General features: G+C 49.2%; 2 protein-coding genes and 1 long non-coding RNA gene across 4 annotated transcripts in view; 2 read left to right on the forward strand and 1 right to left on the reverse strand.

The window, feature by feature from the left end:
- Positions 1–13,631, forward strand: part of ABCA12 (ATP binding cassette subfamily A member 12) — an 84,686-nt gene extending 71,055 nt beyond the window's left edge. The window contains exons 44-56 of the mRNA XM_064433591.1: positions 554–731; positions 2,647–2,762; positions 3,508–3,667; positions 4,908–5,176; positions 5,746–5,956; positions 7,443–7,552; positions 8,081–8,225; positions 8,354–8,488; positions 9,268–9,371; positions 9,617–9,709; positions 10,154–10,259; positions 10,885–11,022; positions 12,220–13,631. Coding sequence (XP_064289661.1) covers positions 554–731; positions 2,647–2,762; positions 3,508–3,667; positions 4,908–5,176; positions 5,746–5,956; positions 7,443–7,552; positions 8,081–8,225; positions 8,354–8,488; positions 9,268–9,371; positions 9,617–9,709; positions 10,154–10,259; positions 10,885–11,022; positions 12,220–12,339 — 1,885 coding nt within the window. The 3' untranslated portion in view covers positions 12,340–13,631. The remainder of the gene's footprint in view (positions 1–553; positions 732–2,646; positions 2,763–3,507; positions 3,668–4,907; positions 5,177–5,745; positions 5,957–7,442; positions 7,553–8,080; positions 8,226–8,353; positions 8,489–9,267; positions 9,372–9,616; positions 9,710–10,153; positions 10,260–10,884; positions 11,023–12,219) is intronic.
- A 2,070-nt stretch (positions 13,632–15,701) lies between these two features.
- On the reverse strand, positions 15,702–18,164 carry LOC135309405 (uncharacterized). The gene is made up of 3 exons (XR_010369675.1): positions 17,942–18,164; positions 17,459–17,681; positions 15,702–17,357 (listed from the first exon to the last, which is right to left on the reverse strand). It is a non-coding gene; the product is annotated as an uncharacterized LOC135309405 (long non-coding RNA).
- A 7,502-nt stretch (positions 18,165–25,666) lies between these two features.
- BARD1 (BRCA1 associated RING domain 1) overlaps positions 25,667–27,882 on the forward strand; it is a 40,577-nt gene continuing 38,361 nt past the window's right edge. Inside the window, exons 1-2 of one of the 2 annotated variants that reach the window (XM_064433592.1) lie at positions 25,667–25,876; positions 25,979–26,035. In XM_064433592.1, the coding sequence (XP_064289662.1) occupies positions 25,722–25,876; positions 25,979–26,035 (212 nt within the window). In that variant the 5' untranslated portion in view covers positions 25,667–25,721. The remainder of the gene's footprint in view (positions 25,877–25,978; positions 26,036–27,882) is intronic. The other variant, XM_064433593.1, reaches the window with a different exon arrangement.

The following is a 27,882-nucleotide window of genomic DNA, read 5'->3' on the forward strand; positions in this document are numbered from 1 at the left end:
TGAATGGTGTCCTGCTTGCCACCAGAGCTGGGGATTCCTGTGGAGTTTTTGGCAGGATCTCATGGAGATCTGGAAGTCACAGTTACAGCCTCACACATTTATGTGTTTGGGCATATAAACAAACTACTACTACTACTAATAATAATAATAATGAAATTATTTTCCTTTTGGCCCTTGCACTCCATGCTGAGGCCCAGCACTCCAGCTCAGTCCTGTGAGTCCCTTTTGCTGGAAATCATTGCCATCAGCACAGGGAGCAAAGAAAGGAAGAAATTCTTTTCTGTGAGGGTGGTGAGCCATCCCTGCAAGTGTCCAAGGCCAGGCTGGACAGGGCTTGGAGCAACTTGGGATAGTGGAAGGTGTCCCTGCCCATGGCAGGGGCTGGAATGGGATGGGTTTTGAGGTCCCTTCCAGCCCCAAACCATTCCAGGATTATAAAAGATCTGTCCCAGAATCAGGACCTTATTGCTTCTGAGCTCTGACCAAGCCTCAGAGTGAGGGAAATCTGCCACTTGCACTCACCAAATGCATCTTTCTCCTCTTTTTTTCCCAGGCTCAACAGCTTACTGGACATCATAGTGTCCATGTCTGTTTTGGTGGGCTACTCCATCACCACAGCAAGCTTTGTGCTCTACATGGTCAAGGAGCACCAAACCAAAGCCAAGCAGCTGCAGCACATTTCAGGCATTGGGATGACAACCTACTGGGTGACCAACTTGGTTTATGATCTGGTAAATAATTCACATTCCTAAATGCACCAGGGGGAGCATTACACACCACGGGGGGAAAAAAAAGTTCTTTATTTAAAGTTCTTCTTACTGCTACCAAGAGTGTTGTGTAGTAATTGTTCTCCAAGGCACTGGGAGAATTAAATGTGAACTGCAGCACTGGATTCTGCCAAGCAAAGACATTCCTGCTCTCTGGAGTGTGTGTAAAACACCCAGCACATTTACATGGGAGCAGCAGGGAGCAGGCTGCAGCTTGATTTCCATCCCAGCTGCTGCTCTGCCAGCTTGCAGGGCTGATCTGCTGTCAGCCAGGCTCCACAGCTCTGGGGTGAGGCTTTGGGGCTCGAGGCCACAGCCAGTCTGGGATCTCTGGAGGCACAGCAGCAGGCATCCCTCAGCTGACACAGCCCTGCTGGGGTTTGAATACTTGAATACTGTCTGTAAGAGTCTGTGTTATGAAGTTTTTAAGCCAAGGAAAGCTACAAATGCAGCCTTGCAGGACCTGAGCAGTTCTTTCTCACAGTGCTGCATGGCTGTGCCTTGCTGAGCTCCCAGCACTGTGCTGCATTCCCTGGCATAGGGGTGCCCTTGTTCCCCCCAAAGTTCAGTTTCCTCCTGGTGCTGAGGGTTCATGGCACTGTTGGAAAGCATTGCTGGGCCAAGAGGAAAGATGTTTGTAGTGTCTGTAGGCTGGAGTGCTTTGTGTCTTCTGCATCCCCTGTGGTGCAGGCTGTCAGACCTGGGATGGGCAGTGCAGCCAAGCTGGGCTGCAGTGCTGACCAGCTCCCCCTACCCCACACAATTCTGCTGGTGCACATCTGCACGTGCCTAAAATCCCAGTGATTCCACTGCTTCCCAAACCAGGAAATCCTCAAGGGCATTTGGGTGACCTGCCCTCTTTGGTGCAGGGAGGACCAAGGGCTGGAATCCCATGGGGAATGTGAGCCAGAAGTGCCTGCCTGGAGGGGCTGATGACTGCAGGCAGCAGCACGAGGATCCCCTGCCCTGCAGGAGGAAGGGAAGGGGTCCCAGGGCAGCAGCACAAGGATCCCCTGCCCTGCAGGAGGAATGGAAGGGCTCCCAAAGCAGCAGCACAAGGATCCCAGCCCTGCAGGAGGAATGGAAGGGCTCCCAAAGCAGCAGCACATGGATCCCCTGCCCTGCAGGAGGAATGGAAGGGATCCCAAGGCAGCAGCACAAGGATCCCAGCCCTGCAGGAGGAATGGAAGGGCTCCCAAAGCAGCAGCACATGGATCCCCTGCCCTGCAGGAGGAATGGAAGGGATCCCAAGGCAGCGTGGCCCCAGCCTGGCTCCCCAGCAGGGAGGGTGGGGTAGGTCTGTGCCTGCCTGCTCCCTGCCCTCCCTTCCAGCCCTGCATATTTGTAAATCAGCCCGTGGCAAAATCCCCGGAGTCCTTGCACAGTCGGTATTCAGCGGGCTGAAACTAATCCAGCGCTCTCGGCAACTTGATATTTCTCAGTGAATCCCTGCCAGTAAATTCTGCTAAATCCCAGAGCTGGGGAGGAGAGGGAGCTCTCCAGGCAGATGCTTGGTAGGTCTCTGGCTTGACTCAACACTATAAAGACTAGATTTACAGGGCACAATGAAGTGGTCTGACTGCAAGGCTAACAGAAAACCCAAAGGGGTATTTTTCATTCACAACCTTTTTTTAAGGCACTTTCTGCCCACACTCCTCAGTGCTGAGGCTTTCTCTATTCAAAGAGGCTTTGTGGGAATTCATCTCAATTCATCTGGGGGGAATTGAGAGCCCACCTGTGTTTGGTTTCCCTAGAAAAACCAAACCAAGCTGCATTTGTGGGACCAGATTCAGTCCTGGCATTGTTTCTTCTGTATGGTTGTAGGAAGGTGTTTCAGAACTGTTGTCCTAGTAACATCTTTTTTAATATCACTTTGCAGGTACTTTTTATGGTCCCTATTGGACTCTCAGTAGGAGTTATTTCAGCCTTCCAGATCCCAGCTTTCTGCAACAACAGTAACTTAGTGGCAGTATTTCTTCTGCTGTTACTCTTTGGGTAAGTGTGGAGCTTAGTTGTTTAAATATCACTGCACAGGGTAAGGAACTGGATCTTGCAGGCTGCTGCAGTCTGAGATCCAGGGGGGAATATGTGGGAATATATTTCTCTTCAACATGCCCTTCACAAACAGTGACCAAGTTGCTCCTTCCAGGAGCAGGGAGGTGAAGCCTTGTTGTCATGCCTGCTTTATTCACAGCAATCCCTACGTGAGGATATAGAAATATCCAAGGTCCCAGAAACAGCCCAAGCTATAAGCAAATGCTTGCTGACCTCTTGCAAAGTTCAAGAGCATTTTAATATCAGAGAGCCAAATAAACAGCAGTAGCACAGTTCTGGAAAACTTAGACAAACTCTCCCTGGCTTTGACTCCAGGCCAAGTCTCTTTGTTTTCAGGTGGGGTTCCATGTTCAAAGTATGTATCATAAACCTTTTCTCCAAATTCTAACAGACACAAAGGCATTTTTCCTTTCTTTAAGCTCTGTCATGTGGAAATGTAGTTACATGCCAAAACAGCACTGCTGTGTTCCAACTCTGGGAGTGTTCAAAGCCAGCTTGGACAGGGCTTTGAGCAACCTGATCTAGTGGCAGGTGTCCCTGCTCATGGCAGGGGGTGGAACTGGATGGGCTTTAAGCTCTCTTCCATCTCAAACCATGCCATGATTCCGTGTGATGTCTTCAGTGGTTTGTTTTCAAAGTAGCCTTTGAGTTACCATGGTTTTCTCTGCACTGTTGGTATTTACAGATATGCATCATTTTCCTGGATGTACCTGCTGGCTGGGCTTTTCAAGGAGACAGGGATGGCCTTCATTGTTTATGTCTGTGTCAACTTGTTCTTTGGCATCAACACCATTATCACTCACTCTGTTGTGTTCCTGCTCTCCCAGGAGAAGGCCACAGACCAGGTAGGAGCCCCACAGGTGGTGACCCAGCAGGAGGCTTCTTGTGGGCTTGGTGGCTTTGATCAGGTGTGTAGCAGCTGGACACAGTCACAGGATTTCATGGGCTTCCCTACAGACAGGACACGAGTCACACATGGATCTTGCTTGTCTGTGAATCTGCACCCCCAGCAAAGAAAGAAATGATGGGGACAGAGGGGAGAACATGAAAAGAAGAGGGAGAAAACTGAGGACTCTCTTTATAACCACCCTGGTGATGGAAGATGGAAGGAGGTGGTGGAGATGCTTGATAAGAAGTTGTTGATGGGCACTTCAAACCATTGCTGAGTTCTTGAGCATGAGCTGTGGGGAGTGACAGCTGAATGTCACTGCCCTGAGTCTGACATGTGCTGCAGTTACCCAGCACCAGCTCTGTCATTTCAGTCTGTAATGCAGTCATCTTCTCCTTTCAAAGATGAAAAACAACCCACAGACAGTGATGGTTCCCTAAAGTAAAGCCCTCTCTTAAACTGACATCTCCCTGGGAATGGCTGGGATAAAATACACATCTTACACTTAGATTCCTATTTTTATGGAGGGCAATTACAATAGCTGGGGTGGATTTTTCTCTCTGTCTGGACAGAGTTTGTTCAGCAGCCCCTTGGATTTTAGGGACATGCAATTATGATCACTCTGTGCCCCAGTGGCAGGGAGTCAGTTCCCTTCCATGCTAATTTAGTGCCTCTCCAGTTTGCTTTGTGCACTAATCCTTTCTTCTGCTAGAAATGTACCAGAGTTCTTTACTGTGAGACTGCACTGGGCTGTTCTGCTGTGAATTAGCTGGAAAAGCCCTTCTATGTCTAGAAAAGCCAAATCTTTTGTTTTATGGAGATGTTTTTCCGAGGAAAACAGACAGGGCAGTGTTCCAGGGGAGCAGGCTGTGCTGGACAGATTAGGGGGGCACAGTGGCAGGACTCTGCTCTGGCTCCTGGGTGGGTTCTGGGTGCTGGAGCAGCACAGGGACCATGCTGGGAACTGGCTGCTGTTTACTATGGGTGATCACAACCTCAGAGCTGCCTGTTGACTTTTATGACCTTGTGCCTGTGAAACGAGCTGTCTGCAGAGCTCTTTGCTCTCAATTTATCTCTGCTGAGACACAGGCAAATCCCAGTGTAATTGTTACACTTCAGTCCCACAGTAAAACCTATGAATTTATTCCATGAATAAAAGCAGTGACTGACTGTGCTGCTCTTTGCTTTTTTTCCAGGGCTTGCGTGATCTTGCTGAAAATTTAAGGCATGTGTTCCTTCTGTTCCCACAATTTTGCTTTGGCTATGGCTTGATTGAACTGTCTCAGGATCAGGCACTGCTGGGCTTCTTGAGAGCCTATGGAGTGGACTACCCTGACAAAACCTTTGAGCTGGACAAGACCACGTCCAAGCTGCTGGCCATGTTCATCCAGGGCACCGTGTTCTTCACCATTCGACTCACAGTTCACGACAGGATGGTCCAGAGAGTGTGGAACAAGGTCCTGGAGTAAGTAACAGCTGGAGCCTCACTGGGAACAGCCCCAGCTCCATTCTGGGCTCCTGCACCATCACTGGCTGTTACGCAGCCCATCAATTTCCAGCACAATTTGTGAATGTGGAGTGAGTTTGCTCTGGCAGAAGTCCTGGTAATTAGGATATTAACTAGCAGAGGTGTAGTTTTCAGAGTGCCCTGGTAGCTGGTGCTGGCTGGCACTGCAGCCCTGGGTTTGGTGGGTGGATGCTCAGCTGTTGGTGGGGGCACTCATTCCACTGACAACCTCCTCTGTTTGGCTCTCCCCATCTATCTCCTCTGCCCTGGGTGCACACAGAGAGGAGTGAGAACATCCCTGTCACCTGCATGAGGAGCAGGACCTGCTTCAGCCCAGAATATCTGCTGAAAAAGAGGGGGAAAGAAACAGGCAGGAAGAGAACACTGGGTGGAGCAAATACCAGGAGAGAACAGAAACTATATCTGAGCATTGTGTGCATGCCCTGGGATCTCACAGGGAGGCTCCCTGGGATCTATCCCAGCTGCTGGCTGCTGCTGGAGGCTCTCCCCTCTCTGCCCTCCCCCAGGTTCCTGTTTGACAGAGTGCATGGCAAAGCCTCCCTTCTGCCCCCCGCGGCCGTGGAGGATGGGGATGTCCAGGCAGAGAGGAGCCGGGTGGAGTCTGGCAAAGCTGACTTCGACGTGGTGCAGCTCCAGAACCTCACCAAGATCTACCACCTCCCTCACAAACGCATCACAGCAGTGAGGAACATCAGCCTCGGGATCCCTGCTGGGGAGGTGAGTGAGGGGAGAAGGATGAGGGCACCTTCCCCTGTCACTGCCCTCTTCTGTAATGGTTTGTTCTGCTCTGGCCTCTTCCTTTCATTGCCTCATTTATTGATTTGTGGGGTTACAGCAGTGGCAAAAGGCTCCTGGTACATTTGGGACATCAAGTGAGGGTTTGAAGGCCCTAGAAGGAGGGAAAGTGGATGGGAATTGATGGAGCTCTATATTCAGAGCAAAATGTCTGCATGCTCTGTGTGTACAGGGCAGTCTTGGGGGGGTCACTGGGGATCACCAGGTGGTAAATGGAGACAGCAGAACGTGTCCAGCTGAAATGATTCACCTGAACTGCATGGGACATGGTGAGTCAGGCTTATCTGCTTGTGTCTTCCCATCAGGGGAACACAAATCACTCCAGCTGAACACACATTTTCATGAATCAGGAGCTAAAATTGGCTCCAAAGAAAACAACATTCTTTGGTCATGTTGGTGCAGTTGCCTCCCTGAGAAGTGAAAAGACAGGAGTACACAGAGCACCTCTGAGATCCAGAGGAAACTGGAGACCAGATTTTACCTCAGGCTGTAGAAGCTTGGAATTAATCCTTGGCACCTGGTTTATTTTAATTGCCTGGGTCCCACTGAGATGAAAGGACAGTATCCTCACATGGATGCTGTGCTAGTCTTTATGGTTGAGGATTTTTTATAAGCCAGGACTGGCATTGAGATCTCTGACTTCTAGAAAAATTCACCCTGATGCTGGTGGGATTCAGGGCACCATTCCCCACCTGCAAGCAGAAGCTGTGGCCCTGCACTGCAGACTGTGCACAGATGCTGTTCCTGTCTGGACCAAGGTGGGGAAGAGCCATGGATTGCTGTGCATCCCCAGCACAGGGGGACTTTCACATCAGCTGGTCTGCACTAATGATGGCAAAATAACAGTAATTATCAGCACAATGGCAATGGCTGATGCAACACACAACTGCCTATCTCCAACCTTAGCAATGAAATGTGTATTTTACCATGACATGCTGGAACTACACTGCAGGGAGACAGTTCTTCATCTTATTAAGGTAGTGCTTTGGTGATACTATGGGACAAAAACCTTGTGTTGGTCAGGGTTTTAAGCAGTGCCAGCCCAAACCTCACTCACCCCATTCCCAGGAGCAGCTCTGCCCCTGCCAAGGGGAGGCTTGGACAGATGAGCTGATGGGGATTTGGCCTGAGCTCCTGCAGAAGTGCACCTCACAGTAAAAGGATTTACTCTACTGGAGACACATGCTTGGTTCTTCACCATATTAAACAAATGGTGCTAATATAAGCTGAGTATATTGCACCATAAACAACCTCCATTATAACACTGGCATGCTCTGAGTTCCTCTGGAAATTCATCTTGCTCAAGGGGCTGGAAAAAGAAGGGTCAAGGTGTACTGAGCAGCCATCTCAGAGCAATATTTCTGCATTAAAAATACAGCATGTTTACATTCTGACTTCTCTTTCCCAGTGCTTTGGCTTGCTTGGTGTGAATGGAGCTGGAAAGACAACAATCTTTAAGATGCTGACAGGGGATATTGGAGCATCCAGCGGAAGGCTGCGGGTCCAGGATCATTCTGGGTATGGAGGATGTGATTTCTGGGGAAGCAAACCAACCTGAGAGCAGTTTTTAAGGCTGGGTGGCAAAGGAAAAGAAATGTAAAAGTCTGAAATAAAACACTCAAACCAGAGCAAAAGTAAATAAACCAGGGAATTCATCCTTTGAAGGTGGCATGGTTGCTTCCTAGGGGGTTGCATTTTGCTGCTCAGAGGTGTTTGTTCAACTTTAGCCCAGGGCATGAGCAGTGTGATCCCACTTGGAAGCCAGACCTGGAGCCCAGCAGGGCTCACCTCAAAGCTCTCTTTACCAGGTGTAGGCTTGGTGGCAGCTGTGCCACCTGAGGTGCTGGCAGTAACTGGAGAGCTCCATGCTGGACATGCAGAACTGGGGGCCTGAAAGCTGGAGCTCTGCAGTTCCACTGCATTTTCCTTCAAGGGTTGGGGAAGGCGGTAGGGAATAGGAGAAGGGGATTTTCTCCCTCCTGTTTGATTCCAGAGTGCAGTGGCAATTCAGCGAGGTTACAGTGATGTGCCAACCTCCTTCCACAGGTCCCTGAATGACATCAGTGAGGCGCACTGGTCACTGTTTGGCTACTGTCCCCAGGAGGATGCCTTGGATGACCTGCTGACCGTGGAAGAGCACATGTATTACTATGCTCGGCTGCACGGCATCCCAGAGCGGGACATCAAGGGGGTGAGTCACAAAGGGCTTCACTTGCAGCATTTTTGTCATTTGGAGCCTTTCAATGAGTCCTTCAGTAGATACAAGTGTGGTAGTCCATGGGCTGGACGTGTTGTGGAAGCAGAACTCTTGCTCCCTAGGTTGTACTCCAGCTCCTCCACCGGCTGAACCTGATGGCCTACAAGGACAGAGTCACCTCTATGTGCAGCTATGGCACCAACAGGAAACTGTCAACTGCTCTGGCCCTCATTGGCAATCCATCCATTCTGCTGCTGGTGAGAAATGGGGTCTTGTTGGGGGAACAGCAAGGTCCTTGGGCTGGCAGGAAAACTTGGACAGTCTCACAAAACCTCCTCAGGCACAGCTTAAGGAACACTCCCCACGTGCCCATGCTTGGCCTGACAATAGAAACCATCCCAGGAAAGTTCAGGTTCCAGCAAATACTCATCTTTTCTTTAAGGGCAAGTCTTTCAGTTTCTCTGGCAGCATCTTCCAGAAGTCAAAAATAGACTGTATATTTGCCAATTAAACTCTCCTAGTTCCCAGCTCTGTCTTGTTTTTCATATCTATCAACTTACCTGCACAGCCTTGCAAGAAAAGCAGCAGCCAAGGCTCCAAAACTGTAGGAAAGCAGAGAGGCCACTTTCCTCAGGATTAGAACGTGACTGCTTTTTTAGGTTTGGCTTCCTTAAGTCTTGTATTTCCCTCTGAATTTTTAGTTCTTCCATGGGCTTACCCCATTGGTAAAACATACATTTTTGTGCAGTTTTCCCACTTGCTGTGCGCTCAATGTGTGCAGACCTCTGTGAAGAGGATTTCCAATATTAAGTTGGATACCTAGTGAACATAAATATCCCTTGTCCCAACTTGTATTGAGCCCAGCAGTGCTGCCTTTACTTCTGACCACCTGCCAGTGCTCCTGCTGCTTTGTGAGATAAAAAAATCTCAATAAAAACAGGACGGGGGAACTCTCTCTATACTAAACTGCTGCCTGAGCCCAGGCTGGTTTACTTTTTGAGTGCAAATTTCCATCCAGTCCTGTGTTTCCCAACAGGATGAGCCGAGCTCTGGGATGGACCCGAATGCCAAACGCCACCTTTGGAAAATCATCAGTGAGGAAGTGCAGAACAAGTGCTCAGTGATACTCACATCCCACAGGTAGGGCTGGGCTGCTCTGCCTCCCTTTTTGGGGTCAGCAGAAGTGTGGAGAGACCCATGCCTCACTGGTCCCTGCACAGCTTCAGGGCACCAAGCTGTGACAGTTTGGGGGTTTGTTGTGGCTGAATGTGGTGTCCACAGAGACCCACAACACTTTAGGGAAAATCAGTGATGTTCTCCAGGTACTTAACCATATTTTTATACCCTCTCAATGACTTACCAGAGTTTCTTGATTGGTTTTGCAGCATGGAGGAGTGTGAAGCCCTCTGTACCAGGCTGGCCATCATGGTGAATGGGAGTTTCCAGTGCATTGGCTCTCTGCAGCACATCAAGAGCAGGTCAGTAAAATGAACCTATTTCACTTTTACTGAACAGCCTCTGGAGTTACTGACCTACAGCTCTGAGTGCTCAGAACATGAGAACTGTGTTACCAAAACAATGACTTTTCCTGGTTCATGTCCCTTATACACCACTGAAATTGTGTTAACTAATGCACTTTCTACGCCCTCACAGCCTGTCTTCCCAGAATGTGGCCCCCAAAGTAACCTGCTCACTGCTACAAATGAGAAATGTGTATTAGGGTTGAGCTTTGGTTTTATTAGTTATAACAATAGCTCAGCTTCTCACTAAGTTTCACTCCAGGTTAACAACCCTGACCCCATTCAAGCTGCACCGTGCCTGGATTAGATTTCCCCAAAGAGGCTGTGCAGCACTCTCAAAGGAGTTTCTTCATCTGTTTTTCTCTTTTCTACAGCGTTAACTGTGATTTCTTTTTCCCCTAGATTTGGAAGAGGATTCACTGTGAAGATGCACTTAAACAGCAGCACAGTTTGCACTGAGAAGCTGACAGAGTTCATGAAGTCACACTTCCCAAATACATGCCTGAAGGTAAGCAAGGCAAATGCTTTCAGGAGAGGCTTTCAAAATCCCTTCAAACTGACCAAGAAGATCCTTGCAAGGTAGACATCTTGTGACATACTGTGCACATAGATCTGAGCTCTCAGAGCCACACTTGTCACTGCTTTCAGCTACATTTTCTGAGGGCTGGAGCACTCCAGTTCCTGGTGGCTGAAGTAAAATCAGCCAACGAGCTGCAGTGACCCTGTGAGGGAGCTGTTAGGTGACCTTCTGCCCTGGGAATGGCCTTCCCCACTGAAGCCTGGAATGGATGGAAACCCCCTTCAGGTTCAGTGGGTAGAGATGCTTCCTGTACTTCCAGTAACTGAGTAATTATAAAACCAGAGTAACTGAGTCACAAATCCCATCCATTGTCTGTAACCCAATCTCTCCATGAATCAAAACTGCACACCTGGAGCTGGAACATGCCATGGCCACCCTTGCAGTTTAGTTGTGCTCCTCAATCACAAACCCCACAAGAACTCCCAGTGGGGAAACACTGGTCACCCCCAGACAGTAACCTTCAGAAGACACCTCAGCCCCTGCCCCTTCATCCTCACATGAAGCTGTTGGATCTGTTGGCTCTTGGCTTTCCCCACCACTCCTGTCCCCACAGGATCAGCATTTCAAGATGGTGGAGTACCATGTCCCAGTCTCTGCAGGAGGGGTAGCAAACATATTTGATCTCCTGGAAGGCAGCAAAGCAGCCTTCAACATCAGGCACTTCTCTGTGAGTCAGACAACGCTGGAGGAGGTAAGGAATTAAAATGTGAGGCCATCCATTTCAAACTGCTAACAGGGGAGCAGAATGATGGTTACACATAATGGACTGCTGCACACAATAGACTACAGTTTGAAAGGGATTTCCATCTATATTCCTCCTGGGGGTACTTTGTCAGCACTGCTGCCTCCAGGTACCTCTGCTGGTGCTAGGGAAACACACACAGAAAGCTGCCTGGAGCATAAAGGATCTATTCTTCCCTCTGCCACTGCTGATTTCAGGAGCCTTGTGGGTGTGGGTGAAGGGCAGGACTATGAATCACCCCCAAGTCCAGGGCTAGGCTTTCCACTGGTACTGAAAATATGCTTAATGTCCCTTTTCAGGTTGTAAGTTCACTTAGCATTACTCCAAACTTAGCTTTGGGGTTCATTTCATTTTTCCCTTGGAAGAGCATTCCCAATGGCAACAAAATCTCATAGGGAGCACATCAGCTGAAGGGATTGTCACAAGGACTATCCAGAAGAAATGAAGATGTAGAGCATCAGCACCTGGAATATTAGGTTTGTCCCAGACAGAGGAGCAGAGCTGCAGCCCTGCAGTGCCATGGACTGTGACACAGCAGTCTGGGAGGGGATTTCCTCAGTGCTGCTCCAGTGAGGGGCACTGGCTGTGAGAGAAACAGGCAGGCAAAGCACAGGAAGCCCCAGCTCAAATTTTGTGGGAGGACAGCTTGGCTCTGTGAATATGCAAATCTGATTGCAGGGAGTGTTCTGGTAAGAGTCCTTTCTGTATTCATTAGCTGCTGTTGAAAGGAAGGCTGTTATGTGTGATTTCATACACCTCTCTGTACACTCTGCAGTTGTGTGTGCACAGATGTCAATTACCCAGAGACAGATGGGTTTATGAAGTAATCATGGGACTGTATTACAGCGTGATTGAAACGAGCCACTGCATGGGCACTGCCTCGCTGGCTCCTGGGAAGCCTGAGCTGCAGGACAATGAGGTTCCATGCAGGAATGTCTGCCTTTGGAAGTATGGAGTGCACATCCATTTATTTACATGAGCCCACAGAAGCCCAGCAATTTGCAATTCTCAAATTCAGCGTGAATCCATCCCCGAGCGAGCTCTCCAGGCTCACAGTCAAATGAACAGCCAGGCCTTTTTTATATTCATTCGTGTCATAAATTATTTATGCTGTCACATACTGAGTGTTTTCCCTTAAACTTCCAGGTTTTCATCAACTTTGCTAAAGATCAAGCAGATCCTGATGGCGCGGACGCAGGCCCTGATGTGACGCTGGACAGCTCTGACACAAGTAGCCAGGCTAGCACCATAAGCTCCATCTATTGAAGGGATCCACCCACACGGGATCACAGAAGCTGGGGAAAGCACCTGACAGCCCCTCCAACCCTGTTTTAAATGATTTTAGGGTGATGGGGATAAGCAGTTCCATTTTCTTCAAGTACTTTGTTTTTTGATATGCGCTTAATTAATGTCACTAGGAACACGATAGGTGTTTGAGACTGGCACTTGGTTACAAATCAGATTGGTCTTTCCACAGGTTCTTCTCCCCCACCCCAATTCTTGTTTTATGATCACTGCAATGGCTGTGAGGATTTAAAGAGCACCACCTGCTGCTCGTGGCTGTTTGCTTACGGCAGAGTGGCCGTGGTGGAGCAGAGGAGCTGTGGGCAGTGCAGGGTGTCTGAAAGCAGCCCCATGGCCACAGAGGAAAGCCCATGCTCCTCTCCCTGCTCAGCAGCAGCCTTCCTGGGTGAAAGTGGCTCAGTTTTGACAGGCTCCCCCTGGGGAAATGGAGCTCCTGGCCTTGCCCCTCCTCACAGGGGGTTGTCAGGATGCAGGTGTTAAATACTGACAGTGGCAAAGGCCACTGGTGGGGGCCATCTTGGTAATGACATAGAGCTTATCTGGTTATGTCAGCACAAATATAACTATTTTATAAGTTAGTGCTTCCAGTGGTTTTGGTTTGTTCCTGTAGCTTATTCCAGCTCTAAGTAACTCCTGGAGTGAGTCCTCCAGTCCCAGGCAGTTCCTGGCTCTTGGTACCCAGTGGAAGATGATTCCCCCACGAGCCTCTTTGTCCTTCTGGCTGGAGTTCAGGGCTACTCTGGAGCAGCAGAGGAGTGGTATAGGGCAGGCTGGATGCTCTGACAGGAAGAAGCTCTCTGCTTCATAAGGTTGTATTTCCCTGAGCGTGGTAGAAGCGAGCAGCATCCCCCTTGCTGATAAAGCCTCCATCTCCAGCAGCTTTGCCTCTCTGTGTCCTCTCCAGTGACCTTCCTCCTCAACCCCACGTGCTGGCTGCCCCGTGACTCCGGAGCTGTGTTTTCCCACCTCATAAGGCATCGTTAGCTCCTGCTTCAAAGACTCTGCCTGCTGGCTTTGAGGGAGTGCTCTGCCCACTTCTGAGAGCAGCCCCCAGCAGCTGAGTTCAGCACACCACCACACACACCCTGCTCTCTTCCCCCAGAATGATTAATAGAATAGTTTAATATGATTCTTTGTTAGATGTATCAGCATAAGGCCCCAAAGACTCGGGTTTGGGTCAGGGCATTGATGTACCTTCAAGCACAAAATGAACTTAAACTCTGAGCTCAATAAACTTGCTGTTGCTGGTAAAACAGATTGCAGATAAAGCCTTACCTTGTGAGACCTGGGGTGGCCCATACAACCTACCTGGATTCACCCACACAATTCCAGCCAGGGGGTTTCTTTTTCCATTTTTTCCCCCTTCCTCCAAACTAATTTGAGTCAAAGGAACCTTTGATGAAAGCTGCAATGACACATCTTTGTTACCCTGACCATGAGTTTGATTGGTTCATCTCCTCTGTGATGCCAAGGTTTGCTGTGAGAATTGTGTGAGGAGTAGGCACTTTGTAAAACCCCAAACACCCTTGATATTCAGTGGGATACTGAAGTTCAAGGTTTAGCTGCTGCAAGGAGGTCACGTCCTCTCCTTGGTCTTGGTGTAACTTCTTACTGATAGCAGGAGGAGTTTTATTATGGATTGAAAGTATTATAGAGCTTTGAATTATGCCTCAACCTGCTGACTGTAATTAAAACTGGGATTCAGCCTCTTTCCAGAATGCATTTGACACCTGCAGTTTATAAGTGACTGACAAAGCTGCCCAGACATCCATTGTAGCTTCTATTATTATGTCTCCAACTCTGCAAAAGCTCTTTTTTCTCATTTCCATTGCACATCTTACACAGATCACAGTATAAAATTAAGCTTTTCTCTAATGGAGGGCTTGTGCTCCCTGCAAAGGACTCGGAGCATGAATGCCAATGATTTAAATGCAGCCTTGTAATACCAATCAGAGTATTATTTTATTATGTCGATGGCTTTGCAACTGCCAGTGAAAGATGGATCTCCAGACTCTGTCCAGATGTACTTTACATGTAATTGAGGGAGACTGATACAAAACTATTCTTTTGTCCCTTTAGAGCCTACTAATCAAACAGGAAAAAAAAAAAAGGAAGTGATTCATTGGAATACTTCAGCAAGTTGCAATTTAATTGTGTAAAATAGAGTTTTGAGGAGAAAAAAAGCCAAAAGCATCCTTTGAATTCCCACCCAGTTCTGGAATTAATAGAAACATCTGCTCCGTGTGAAATGTGTCATGGCCATGATCTACGCTCCCCGCTCTCTCTCGCAGGTAAAAATAAACCATCTGCTCTTGCAATCAAGTCTGTGGGTATTGGTCCAAGCAAGCCAGAGTTTATATACTGGGGGAATTTAACTGAGGCCCGTGGAGAAGCAGTTACATCCGTTTGGGGGCTGGAAGCATCTGGCAGGGAGTTTGTGTGTAACGTCACCAGGGGCTGAATTACCATTCGTGCCACTTCCCAAACATCCCCATTCCCTGCAGAGCCTCAGAGCCATCCTGTCCCTTGCAGAGGTAGGACATGCTCCAAGCTCAATTCGAGGCAGAACCCTTGGAAGCCAGCGCTCTCCTGCCTCTGAACACCAGCTCCATGGCTCCCATAACTTCTGTGTCTCCCTGAGAAGGTCCCAGGGGTGGCCAGGAATGCGGAGCACTGACTGAGAAACCGCTGATGAGAATCTGAAAGGTTTTGAGCAGGGTCTACAGGGCAGGGGAAGGATGGGGTGTCATACTGGCTGCCCCCACTGCTAGCCCTCTCTGAATCCCCTCAGAAATTTTGGCTGTACATGACTCTGCTTCCAAAATGAACCACCAGGCTGCCTCCTTCCTCGGGCCTGAGCAGGGAGCTGAGATTGCTGCATACCACGGCGCATCACCTGTCCAGGAGCCAGAGATGAGTGTGTGCTAGGGGAAACTAGCTTTTCATCTTCCTCCTTCAATGCAGCGTCACCTCAGTCACCCCACTATCCCCCGAGGAGGCAGCAGTGCCAGGGTGAGCCCACACAGCCCCGGGCATTATCAGCCTGCCTCCATTTAAAATGCATTTAAGGCAAGGGAGAGGCAGTGCAGTCACCGAGCAGGGCCAGCGAGTGGAGGAGGATTGCAGAACTGGCTGTGTGTATTGACAGGCTGGTTGAAGTCAGGTTTGTAATTTGAGTTGTGGACTTGGAGACAGGGATTCAAATCTGCATCCTGGCTCTCCTGTGTTTATCACTTTGTGCTGTTGATGGGAGCTGCTCCAGCCTGATCCTTCCTTAGCTCCACTCTCGGTGCAAATGGCCTCTCAGGACTGGTTTGGCAGGGTCAGAAAGGGTCTGGGGAAAACTCTTCAGAGGAGCCAGTGTTAAGTAAAATATTGTAAATATAAATTCAAGGTCTCTAATGGGATTTTTTGGTCCTTTCATGAGAGCTGCAGGAGTGGTTTTGTTACTGGGTCAGTTCAGTTAACATGTTTACATCTCAGACAAACACATCCAGGTAAACAAAATTCAGTGACTGCTGAATCTTAGGGGCTGGTGGTGCCCAAGGATCTGCAGCCTCTGAGGAATCACTCCTGGGATCCAGAATTTGAGGGATCCATCCTCATAACAGTGGGGCTTAGCCTGTTGGAGGAGCTTCAGCTTCCTTGCACTGCTGCAGCTTCGCTGAAGTTGTGAGGCTTTTTGGCTTTTTACAAGCCAAGAAAAATATCTGTCTCTTCAGTTAATAGTGGGAGGGTTATTTTGTGAGCTGGTGGAGAAAGAAAAATGGGTTTTGGATGGCAACAGCACATAGCATGATTTTACTTTTTTATTTTTTTGTGGACAACAGCTGTGATCTTGCATAGCTCTAACAAAGTATCAACAGCGTATTAAAAGTGAGCACAACACAGAAAAGCAGCAGTGGGGAATGACAAAAAAAATTGAATTCACGAGAATTATTATTCCATGGCAGTATTTAAATAAAAAGAATCACTCTAATTAATTTAGTTGTTCAGGGAGAGGATGGAAAGAAGGAAGATGGCACTGAAATAATAAGAAGAACATTAGTAAGGGACACAGCCAGCTCTTGCTGTTGGCTCTGCTCCTCATGCCACTCACATACACAGCACTGGGAAGGAGGGAGCACAAAGGGGAGCAGAATGGCAAGAGCAGCCCATTTTGGGCCAGACCTGACTCCTCAAAATAGCTGTAGAAGGCACAAGATCACCCCAGGGAGTACCAGAGTTTTGGGGCTGGAGGCTGCCCCATGTCACAGTACAGTCCTGCAGCACCTGGAGGGTGGCACGTGACAGAATGAAGAGTCCCACTGGCTGAGCCTGGGATGAAGGATTCAGGTCCTTATGCCTGCAATACATGGAGCAACACTTGGAACCACTTCCCTCTCCCAAGTGCTCATCCTGGGGGATGCAGCCCCCACCACATTGCTCATTGCTGCTGGAAGATCCTTGTGGAAACAAGGCACCCAGCAGGGAGAGCAATCCTGAGGGCCCCTGCAGGGGGTGAGACAAGGACATGGCAGCGCTCTCATGAGCTCAAAGCAGAAACCCCACCATCTCCCCAGCCCCGAGAGCCATGGAGGTGCTTTGGTGTTAAGCAGTGAGGCTTTCACTAGACCAGCAAGTTGGGTAGAAGTGAAGCATCTCTTGGAAAGAGTCCAGGTCTTCACTGCCCTCACTGACAAATCAAAAAGCAAAGGATGGCCATGACAATTTATGGTAACACACATGAGACAAAATCCAGATAAATACAGGGTAGTATCTGAGGCTCTTCCCTCCATTAGCAGGTCAAGGTGAACTCTCAGCCCTCTACTCTCCATGTCCTGGTTGTCAGGGGAAGGGTTTTTGCCCAGCCCTCTGCTCGAGTGTGCACTGCCTCTTTCCCAGCCAGAGCCAAACAAATTGAAGCACATCCAGCGTGCGACGGGGAGGAGGAAGCAGGATGATCTGCCTCTCCATAACCAGACCCAGCTGGGTTATTCCTGCACAAGACAGCAATGAATTTAAGTTAAAATGATACCAACCAGATTGAAATGCAATTAAAGGAGTCCCCTTAGGGCTGTGCATCCAATTAGCAGCGTACCTTTAATTACTCCAGTGCAGTTCCAAACAGACACGTGCTGAGAGGACCTGCAGCCCAGAGCTGAAGCCTGTCTGTGACCCATATCTGTGAGGTCCCAGAGGAGGTACACGAGGTTTTGCATCACCAACAGTGGCCTGCTCCTCCCCTGGGAAGAAGCTCCCAGAGGAGAAACACAGGAACCTTTTTCAGCTTTGTAGGAGCAATTTTCTCCAATGGATGATTGCTGGAAAACAATTAAGATCCAGGTTCTTCTAAAAGGTAAGAGTTTTCCCACTTTTTTGTACATGACATTTCCATCTTGCAGTGCCAGAATGCACTCTGCCTCCAGGAACCGTGAAAGTTAAAGCAACAGAGTTGACTTTGATAAGAAAACTCATTAAAAAATTAGCAATGCAAACATTAAGAATTGCTAGAAACACCAGAGCACTTCTAGGTGTCCCTCTGCCATCTCTGTGGAGTTACATGAGGTAAAAGAAGTTTAACCTTGAGCATAATTCCATCCCCAAAGCAGCCAGCTGAGCGTCTGGAGTATGGTCCTTGGTCTGGAGCCTTAGCTGAAGTCCCTGTCAAAGCCTGTAGTCAGGCTGCTCTGGACAGCAGCAGGCTGTGCAACCACACCTTGCTCCCCCAGATTCTTATTAAAAATCCTGCCAAAGAGAGAAAAGAAAGCTGAAGGAGACTCTCCTTTGCCCATTGTAGCATGAAGCCTGAGGGCTGGCATGTGTTGATAACCCAGGTACCCCACTTTAATGCAAACTCACATCAACTTGCACCACATGGAGGCCTGGGATCAATTCTGAGAGGTGCACGGAAGCAGGTGCTTTATCCATCTTCATGTGCTCTTCCTGGGCTGTTTCTTTATCTTCAATGTCAGTAAAACAAGCAAAAGCTGAGAGCATAGGCTTAATCAGATTAACAATTATAATCATTCCCATCCATCACTGCAAAGCAGCTGCGGTGCTGCCGAATCCGTTCTGCTCCAGGAACCTGGGGAATCAGAGCCATACCTGATCAGCCAGGCAGGGCAGCTCCGGGCTTGCCATGCAGAGGAAGAGAGCCATTGTAGGACCTTTAAAGGTCCTGCAGCTAGGGCTGGGCTCCCAGATGCCTGCAGGGGATGGAGATGCTCGAGCATGGTTTGCTCCATGCCTGCTGCCCCGCCTTTCCTCACAGTGGAGGCAGCACAGCAGAGGGATGCAGCTTCAGCCTGAGTTCATATTTCAACCATTCTGGGAATCCCATGTGCCAGAACCACATAACTCTGCTGGCCCACAGGAAAATGTCATTCCTGGGTGAATGGCAGTGACTTGTGGGAGGAAGAAACCCTCACAGCTCCCCTGGAGAGTCTTGGTGTTGTAAGGGGTCATTTTTCCACTGTGAATATCCTACACAGGGTGATTTCAAGGCTTGAAATCAGCTCATATATGATAGTGCCCCTGTGAATAATATAGCACCACTTCTCCCAGCAAGTGAAATGGAGAGGCAAGTGTCCCCCCTGGACTGCTAAGCTCCTGTATGATCTCACCAGCCTCATCCTGATAAATCAAAGCTGCTGTGCTGTACTTCCCTCCAGCCCCTTTGGCATTCCTGCCTTGGGCTGTCTAAGGGATCACTCCAGCCCATGAGGTTATAAACTCCTTGAAATCACCTTAGGATGTGGGAAGCTGTTTTCCCATCCCGCCAGGCTGTGACATGCAGAGGTGCTCAGCACCCATCTAGAGCAAACAGGAGGGTCTGTGCCAGGGCTTTCCCACCCCCGGGGCCTGCTTGCAGCGTGGGGCAGGAAAAAGGAGCCTGTCCAAAGGGTTTGGATGGCTCGGGGCTGGGGGGGTCCCAGCGGCAGCATGGGGCACTGTGGGTGCAGGGCTGGGGATGTGCACTGGCTCTGGGAGGGCAGAGCAGCTCTCAAACCTCAGCTCACCATCCTGCTTCCCTCCGGTGGATGGAGAGGAGGGATTACAGCAAAACCAGAGCACAGAGGTAGGGGTCGTGCTTGCAGCATGGCACATTTGAGTGGCAGACCCTGACAGCCTGGAGGGGAGGGTGCAATGGTGTCATCCACTGTCACAGTTTGGCTTCTTCCCTGCACAGGCTGGAGAAGCCAGACCTGCTCCCAGATTTTCCAGGGGGAAACAGAGGTTTCCTCTGTTTTCCAGAGGGAAACAGCCCCATGGCTCACAGGTCAGACCACTGTTTCTTCTGGAAGTTTATGGCAATCCTATTTGTGGATTAAAATGCAGCTGCCGAGGCTGCTGGCACAGGATTTACAACGTGGCCTCAAAATACAGGAGAGAAGGAAAGCTGAACTCTCCTTTGATGTTTGCAAGTGTAAACTGCAGACCTGGGCTGAGCACACTGTAAATAAGGATCATTAATCATCAGCTAAGTGCCGTGCAGTTGCTGTTATTTACTATAACAACATAAATCATCAGGAGCCGCTATCATGTTAATTTGGATTTACTATGGATTAGTATGGAAAAAATAATATCCTCACCTATTTGCAGAATACATAACTTGTAAACACATACAGATGTGCTGTGCCTTTTGTTCCTCAGCCAGGATGCAAGGCAGGAAAACGCTCTGGGAGCTCTCCACGTGAGGGATTGCCAACAGTTCAGGCCAAGCTGCAGCCCAACAAAATCTGTCTTGTGCTGACACAGTAAATCAGCACCGAGGGGAAAAGCAAGACCAGGAGGTCTTGGACCTGTTTTGCCACCCCCAGCCCTCCCTCCAGCCCCAGTGCTGGCACTTCCCAGCGGCTGCATTGCATCCCTGGATCTCTGCAGTAACTCCACACGTTTATGTATTTTTTTATCTGCAGCTCAGCTCTGGCTTTCACATTTAAAACCCACAGGCATGGGTTTTGTGGGATGCTGGAGGCAGGAGGGAAGGAGCATTTCATTTTAAATTGAGGAAGCATTACCCACAAATTTCATATTCCCCAGAAATGCCAGCTGCACTCCTCACTGATGTATTATTTTTTCCCCCTGATTTGACTTTATTCAAGCTAAAAGGTGGGGCTCAGACACTCGTGCACCAGAGCAAGGCTGGCAGGGCACCAACATGACTGTACTTGGTGTTTTGGGCGTGGAGCTCGTGCCAGATTGGCTCCATCCCTCTCCACAGATAATTTCTAAATTTGGTGGTGACACAGCTTCACTGCCCAGCGATCCTCATCTCAGTGCTTGGGCACAGCATCTGTCTCTGTCCTCAAGCACTCAGGCAAAGTGGGAGTGTCTTCTCTAGCCCCCAAAAGTCTTGAGTTTTTTAAAGTGAGGCAGGTTTGTTGTTAAGAAATTACAGCACATTTTTTCCCAGAGTCAGTCCAGCACTCACAGTCCTGGTTATCTGCTTTATCCTGGTGGAACTGGAGGTGCTGAGCCCTGACTGAAGGTGTGGAGATCCCTGACTGACCTCGTGGAGGTCACCAGTGCCGCTTTAGCTGGAGGTTAGTCCTGATGAAGAATTAAGCCTTGATATCTGGGAAACGATTATGGTTTGCGTTTTTAAAATGTAACTGGAAGGGAAATAAAAAGAATTTGATTTTTTGGGGTTGCCCAAAGATTTCCCTTAGGTTTGAAGCTGCAATGATGCTTTTAAAAACAGTCACAGGTAAAAAGAACAAAAGTAATGTTGCACCTGGTCTGAAAATACAAGTAATTGCCTTTAATGATCTCTGTCATTTTTAACTTGTGTTTTGTGTGTGCCAGATGAACAGACATCAAACCAGGGTGAATCTCTCCAAGCCTTGAGCCAGAGCTGAGGTCTGCATAAATTAAAACTGGGTTAATTCTAATAATTCTACCGCAATAGGGATAGTATAATAGGATTAATTAGAAGGGGGCTAAGAGGGTTCAAGCCACAGCAGTACAAAACCCGCACCCAGGTTCTTCAGTGGTTTCCTTGGACTTGTCTCCCACTCAGCTCAAGAGCAATCCAACATCTAAAGGCTGCTGCAGAGCCTTGACTGTGTTTTCCCGAGCATCCAGGCTCGCCTCGCACCGACCATATGTCTGTCTCTGTCTGCTAGCAGATTGCACCAAATATTTTCCTTTTTCAAGGTGGCTGAGCAAACAAACACCATCTGTGGGGCTCGCCGAGGGAAATCCTGGCCCCTCGGCGCCAACGGGAAGGCAGCAACACGTGTCCATGGGGCTGACATTTCTGACATCCTGAGACAAGAATTTCCCTCTGCCCCTCATCTCTGCCCATCCGCCCAGTTGAGTCAGGACCTGGCATTTCCCAGATTTAGATACAGATTTTAGTGAAGGAAGGCTGGGTCCCATCAAAGCAGACTTTGCTTTGGGGTGGTGGTAGGTGGAAGAGGGCAAGATGGCTGTTTTTTTTGGGTGAGTCTGTCTTGGATGTACCCACCCTGCTGGGGGCTTTGGGCATTTTCCAGCCATGCTGAAATCCCTCCTATCCCAGGACTGATGGGGGTTTTTGGTCTTGCTTGACCTGCTTATAGCCAGAGGTCCTGGAGGGCAGCTGACGTGGGATGCAAATTATTCCCTGTTCAGACCTTTTCCCTTCAGAAGATAAAATTCTGGTGGGCACCACTTGGTGGGGAGGGTCTGTGCCATCTATCCGTGCACCCCAGCACTGGAGCAGGGGAGCATCAGCAGTTACTGCAGCAAAGGTGTGAACGTGGTCCCCGGCCGGGCACAGGGTTTTCTCATGCTTTGCTGCTCTCTGTTACTTGCCTTTCTACAGGAAATCCCTTTTCTGGTCAGATCAGAAGGGTAATTTAAATTTTGTAAAATCCCCCCACAATTTTGACCTGTGTGAGCATTGACAGAGATCTCCTGCTGGGCGATGGGCAGGTGGAAATTACCTGTCACCTCTGCTGCTTTTCTGCAGTGCTGGGCCCAGAGCTTGTGCTCTGACCAAATCTTTTGTACAAGTGCCCTTTGGATTTAGCAATTCGCACGGTGAAAGCAGAACCAATGAACCACAGGCTTTTCTGCTGCTGCCTTTAATTAAAAATGCCATGTCTAACACCAGCAGATGTTCCTGCTATCGAGACTCGAGGAATAATTTAATACCATGCAATGCAATGCTGACTGTGCTGCTGAAAGTGTAATAGACATTGTTATTATTATTATTTCCTTTCGGGGATCAAATCCCTCAGTATTTGAAACCTTAAAACTCAGTAGTCTAACATCTCTAATCAATTCCTGCACTGAACAATCTCAGCAGTCCCAAACAAGCACTGCAGCCCATGATGCCTCTGCGACCATGGTGAGCTCACAGGGCTTTGGGTGCAGAGCAAAATTGGCCCCAGAGGGGTGGCCTGAGGAGCACACTAAGCCTGTTAAAGCCTGTGATTCAGATGTTTGGGAAGGCAGGGAATCCAAAGATGACGCTGTGCCTCCTCCAGTTTTTTCAGCAGTTTTCTGGTGAAGAGGATCCATCCTGTCGCTTGCTGTGGGTGGTCAGCACGTCGAGCTGAGCACCCTTTCCTGGCAGGATGCACAGGTTTCAGCATGTGCTCTGTGTTCAGCTGGATGAGAGCAGAGGGATCAAAGCTTCATGGAGCTTTGGCTCTTTTAACCCCTAGGAAAACAGCCGATTTACAAAACTCAATGGAACTGCTTCCCTCTGCACGCTCCTTCCCGTTACACGATGAATCACATAATAATTGTATATTTGTTGAGAAACAGCTGGGGAGCTTCACTAAATGAATAAAATATCAGGTAGCGGTGTATTTCCATAGAAAGGTCTTTACCAGATGGGCAATGCTTTGAAATGAAGCACGAGGTAGGCGAGGATGTTTTCCCTCCCTCACCAGCCAGGGAGCCGAGCCATCCTTCAGCGCGGGTCAGGCTCTGGAGCCCAGCATTGTTTGGAAATCCCATTTCCAGCCCAGCACAGTGAGGATGAGCACTGCCTCAGCGGGGTATGGAGCTGCTGATTCATGCACGCACCAAACGCTGCTGCCTCACTATATCACAGCACTGCTGAAACTCTTTCACTGGCTTTCTGTCATGCAACAAATTTATTTTAAAGTGTGTGGGCCTTAGACTGCCTGGAATGGCTTGGCTTGTACTTTAAATACTGCATAAACCAAATTTAGAGATATATTTCTTGCTTCCCTCTGCTCCCCCCCATCATTTTCTTTTGCTTCTGACTGTCCAATTGGTTGCAGTAATTCACTGCTGAAGAAGACATTTCTTAGATTTCCAAGAGCGCCAGCTCCTTAACCTTTATAAAATTAAGGAGAATGAATCATTCGTGACTTTTACATCTTTCTTGAACACAAGTATTTGTTAGATGCAGGCTGCCCAGGGCGGTGCTTTGCCTCAGTTTAACTCAGTTGTAAATGTTTGTAAATTCCCACATAATGTCTCAGCACAATGGAAACTATAGCATCTGTGGATTTATTGAGAGAGACACTAAACATATTTCAGCTGGAGGAAAGGAAGAGGAGGCACTTATCTGCTTTACTGTGCCATACAGTGTATATCGGCATCTCATATTTTGTGAACATAAATGCCAGGTTGACTCAAGAGATCTATGGATCAAGAGTTGTTTGTAATCTGCTCTGAATGCTTCAAATTGTGTTGAAGTTTCATCTCAGCAGTGAGGCCTTTTGCCATCTTTCAGGATCCCTGGTGCACTGGGAGCTGGGTTTTTGGAGCACAGGATGAGCCAAGTAACAGGGTGTTAAGGTTGTACTTGGCAACTCTTCATTCTTAAGAAAAAAATGACAGGCTTAACTCATTTCTGAGTTTATCCTGATTGAAGTTTCATCTCAGCAGCGAGGCCTTTTGCCATCTTTCAGGATCCCTGGTGCACTGGGAGCTGGGTTCTTGGAGCAAAAACCAAGGATGAGCCAAGTAACAGGGTGTTAAGGTCGTACCTGGCAACTCTTCATTCTTAAGGGAAGACATTAATAACTTATTGAGAAATACTTTCAGCCCTGATTTAACACCCATTTAAGAAGAACTCCTTCTGTCTAGATGGGGTAAGGCTGGGACACCCCTCTGATGGCTGTTTTCTACGACTGTCACAAACCAAATTTTGCAGCTCCACGCCGCCATGTCCCTTTATGATGAAGTTCCCTCAAAGAATAACTCGCTCGCTTTAATCATGTTTTCTCCGAGATTTATGGCTTGATGCTTATTCACTGGCGGAGCCTCTCCACGTGAAATGTCAGTAAGCCCGTTATAAATTGCTCCTGGCATTCCTGCTCTATCTTTTACTTGGCCAGGAGTATTTCCACCTGAAAGTGATAAATTCCTGCTATAACTACTTTATGTGCTCCAGTAATTACGCTGTAGAGGGACGGCGGGGGCTGCGTCTCTGCGCAGGTACCACCTAAAAAACATCAAGCAGCACAAGTGGGAGATTGGGGTTGCTGCAGGACACAAAGGCTGAGGGAAAAACCACCCTGGGAAGCCGAAATAACGGTGACTGGTGGGGCATCTCTGCCAGATATTTATGTTTATGCTGTGTTAGACGTGTTTGTTATAGATACACAGCTCCAGGCTGGGGCAGAGGGGCTGGAAAGCTGGGAAAGGTGCCAGAGGCAGCGGCTGAACATGAGCCCAGGTCGGCACGAAGGCCAATGGCACCGGGGCTGGAGCACCGGGAGCGGCTGGGGGAGCTGGAAAGGGGCTCAGCATGGAGCAAAGGAGGCTCAGGGGGGAACCTGTGGCTCTGCACAGCTCCTGACAGGAGGGGACAGCCGGGGGTCGGGCTGTGCTCCAGGGAACAGGGACGGCACATGAGGAAATGGCTTCGAGCTGCTTGCAGATACATCGTCATTTGCCCCTAAAGTTCAGACGCTCTGGGTTCTGCAATAGATTTTGAGACTTGTGCGGAGCCATTTCTCCCTCTACCCTAAAGTTCAGAAGTTTAAACTGTAACAAACTTCCGCAGTTTGATGCTCGTAGAGACAAAAAAGACTGTCAAGACTGTCAAGCTATTACCTCAGACCTAGTCGTTCCTGAAGACATTAACAGCCGATTTTCCCTGTAATTACTGGAGACTCCCACCCATGGAGCCGCACGTGAGGACATTAACACCCAATTTTCCTGCCACTGACCCGGCGCTGCCGCCTCCCCGCCCCGAATTTCGCCCAGCCCGCCATTTCCCCTCACGGGCGGCGCGCGGGAAACGCCGAGGGCGGGGAGCGCGCGCGCGGCCCCCGCGCCTGCGCGGTGGCGGCGGGCGGGGGATTCGGAGCGGCGGCGGGAAGCGCTGAGGGCAAGGGAGGGCTGGGGTCGGAGCTCATGAGGGAACCGCTGCGGGAAAAGCCATGAGGGAGGCGCTGCGCGGACGCTCGGGCAACCAGCCGGCCCCAGGCAGCCCTCTGCGCCCCGCCGCTCCCTCCATGGCGCCGTCCGGGCACCCCTGGTCCCACACCCGCGCCGCGCTGGGGCGGCTGGAGAGGGCACTGCGCTGCTCCCGCTGGTAATGAATGTCCTCCTTCCCCCTTTCCCCCCACCCCGCTTTCCCGCACTGCCCCTGCCGTGTGTGTTAAAAGTGGCGCGTTTCTCCTTGCTCTGCCCACAGCGCCGGTGTCCTGCGGGAGCCCGTGTCCCTGGGGCAGTGCGAGCACGTCTTCTGCCTGTGAGTACCGCGGCCGCCGCCGTGCTGAGGAGAAGGGGCGGGAGGCGGGCACCGCCGGGGCCCGCTGCTCCTTCCCGAGAGCTGAGGGCGAGGGGAGAGCGGGGCTGCCCTTCCCCTGTGGGTGCCGTGCAGGAGAGCTGGTTTAGGCTTCAGGAACTTTCAGTGTGGTGGAGGGGATTGTCCGCGCTGGTAGCGGGGTGGAATTCCAAAACAAACTGCAGTTCGCATCACTCTTTAACTCTTTTCTCTTTCTCCTCACATAAAGAAAAAACAGCGGCTTGGGACGGTGTTTCCTGTTTCCAAGGGGGTTTTCCTCTGCCCCAGAGGGTTGGGTGGTGCTTGTTGGTTTGGCATTCTACCAAGACTTTGCTCCTTCAGTTCCTCCTCTGTTTTCACACGCATCCAAACACGCTGGCATAGGCAGGCTTACCTCTGCTTAGAGTTGGTCAAATAATCTGAGTGCTTCAGAAAACTGACTTTAATTAGGAACGTTCTGCCTACAAGGTGCTTCTGAGGTGGTGGTGGTCGTGTCACCTGTGGTGGGACAACTCACTGCCTTGTCAATGCAGGCAGAGGCTGAAATGTTTGTGCCCCAGAGCCACCTTTGGGTGAGGTGTGACAACCTTTTGGCAGCCCTGTGTGTCACTGCTCTTCCCGTGCATGCCCTGGAAGCATGCACGGCAGGGCATGTGCATGCCCTGGAAGCTTAGAGCTTCTCTGCACGGCACAGGTGTAAGCAGTCTGGTAAAATCCTACCTTTGTTACGGTGAAGAAGAAAGATTCTGCCTAACCTCTGCTTGTAAACCAGCTAATATTCAGCTTTATGGCCTGTTAATCTATAATCAGTATGTCAGTAAGAGCTGAATGGATGTGTATCCACTCCCTTTCTTCAGCTGCACTTTTCTAACAGGAGTTCACAGTGCTGAAGGCCTGAAAGGTAAAATACAAGTAGGATATGTACTGGCTTTTTAAGGAGTAAATGATTATGGGACAGATGCCCTCAGCATCTCTTCCCCCAGCATCCATGTACTAAGATATGCACAGGTGATTTATTTTTCTCCAGACAGGTGTTCTTTCCCAGCTGTGGCCATTAATTGCTGTAGAAGATTCTTTTAGAAGGGCACATAGGGTCAGGAGTGGGGGAATGGCTTCATGCTGAAATAGAGCAGGTTTACATTGGATATTAGGAAGAAATTTTTCCCTGTGAGGGTGGTGAGGCACAGGTTGCCCACAAGAGCTGTGGCTGCCCAGTCCTGGAAGTGTCCAAGGCCAGGTTGGACAGGGTTTGGAGCAGCCTGGGATAGTGGAAAGTCCCTGCCCATGGCAGGGGATACAACTGGATGATCTTTAAGGTCCCTCCCAGCTGGAGCCATTCTATGATTCCTTCCCGTTTGAAGGAATTATTTAAATTCCTGTTCATTTCTACAACCTCTCTCCAGATCATTTTGTAAAATGACCCCCAGAAACTTGTAAAAATTTTTTAAACATGAACATGTGGTTTAATAAATGTAATTGTTCAGCTGTTGGGCTTCTAAGGCCTTGTGGTTTTATTTTGGATAACCCCTGTGTATTCTAGGTGATAGATTTAAATCACCCACTGTTCGTCGAACTTTTGGGGGTTTTTAAAGAAGTATTTTCCAAACATCAAGAGGACAATGCAGTTTGTGTTTATGAGGCTGGAAGGAACAGTTAAGAGGAGTCTTAAGCGCTCATTAGCAGCTATTTCTTGCTCCAGAAAAAGGAGTTTATTTGCTGTTATCTGAGTTATTGTTGTGCCTGATCTTTTCTCTCTTGTATCCCTGACCGTTTAGCAGCAATTTCATCTGTCCTTTGATGGCTGAGTCTTG

This window comes from Passer domesticus, chromosome 10 (assembly GCF_036417665.1).
Source record: "Passer domesticus isolate bPasDom1 chromosome 10, bPasDom1.hap1, whole genome shotgun sequence".
In the NCBI taxonomy this organism is placed as follows: Eukaryota; Metazoa; Chordata; class Aves; order Passeriformes; family Passeridae; genus Passer; species Passer domesticus.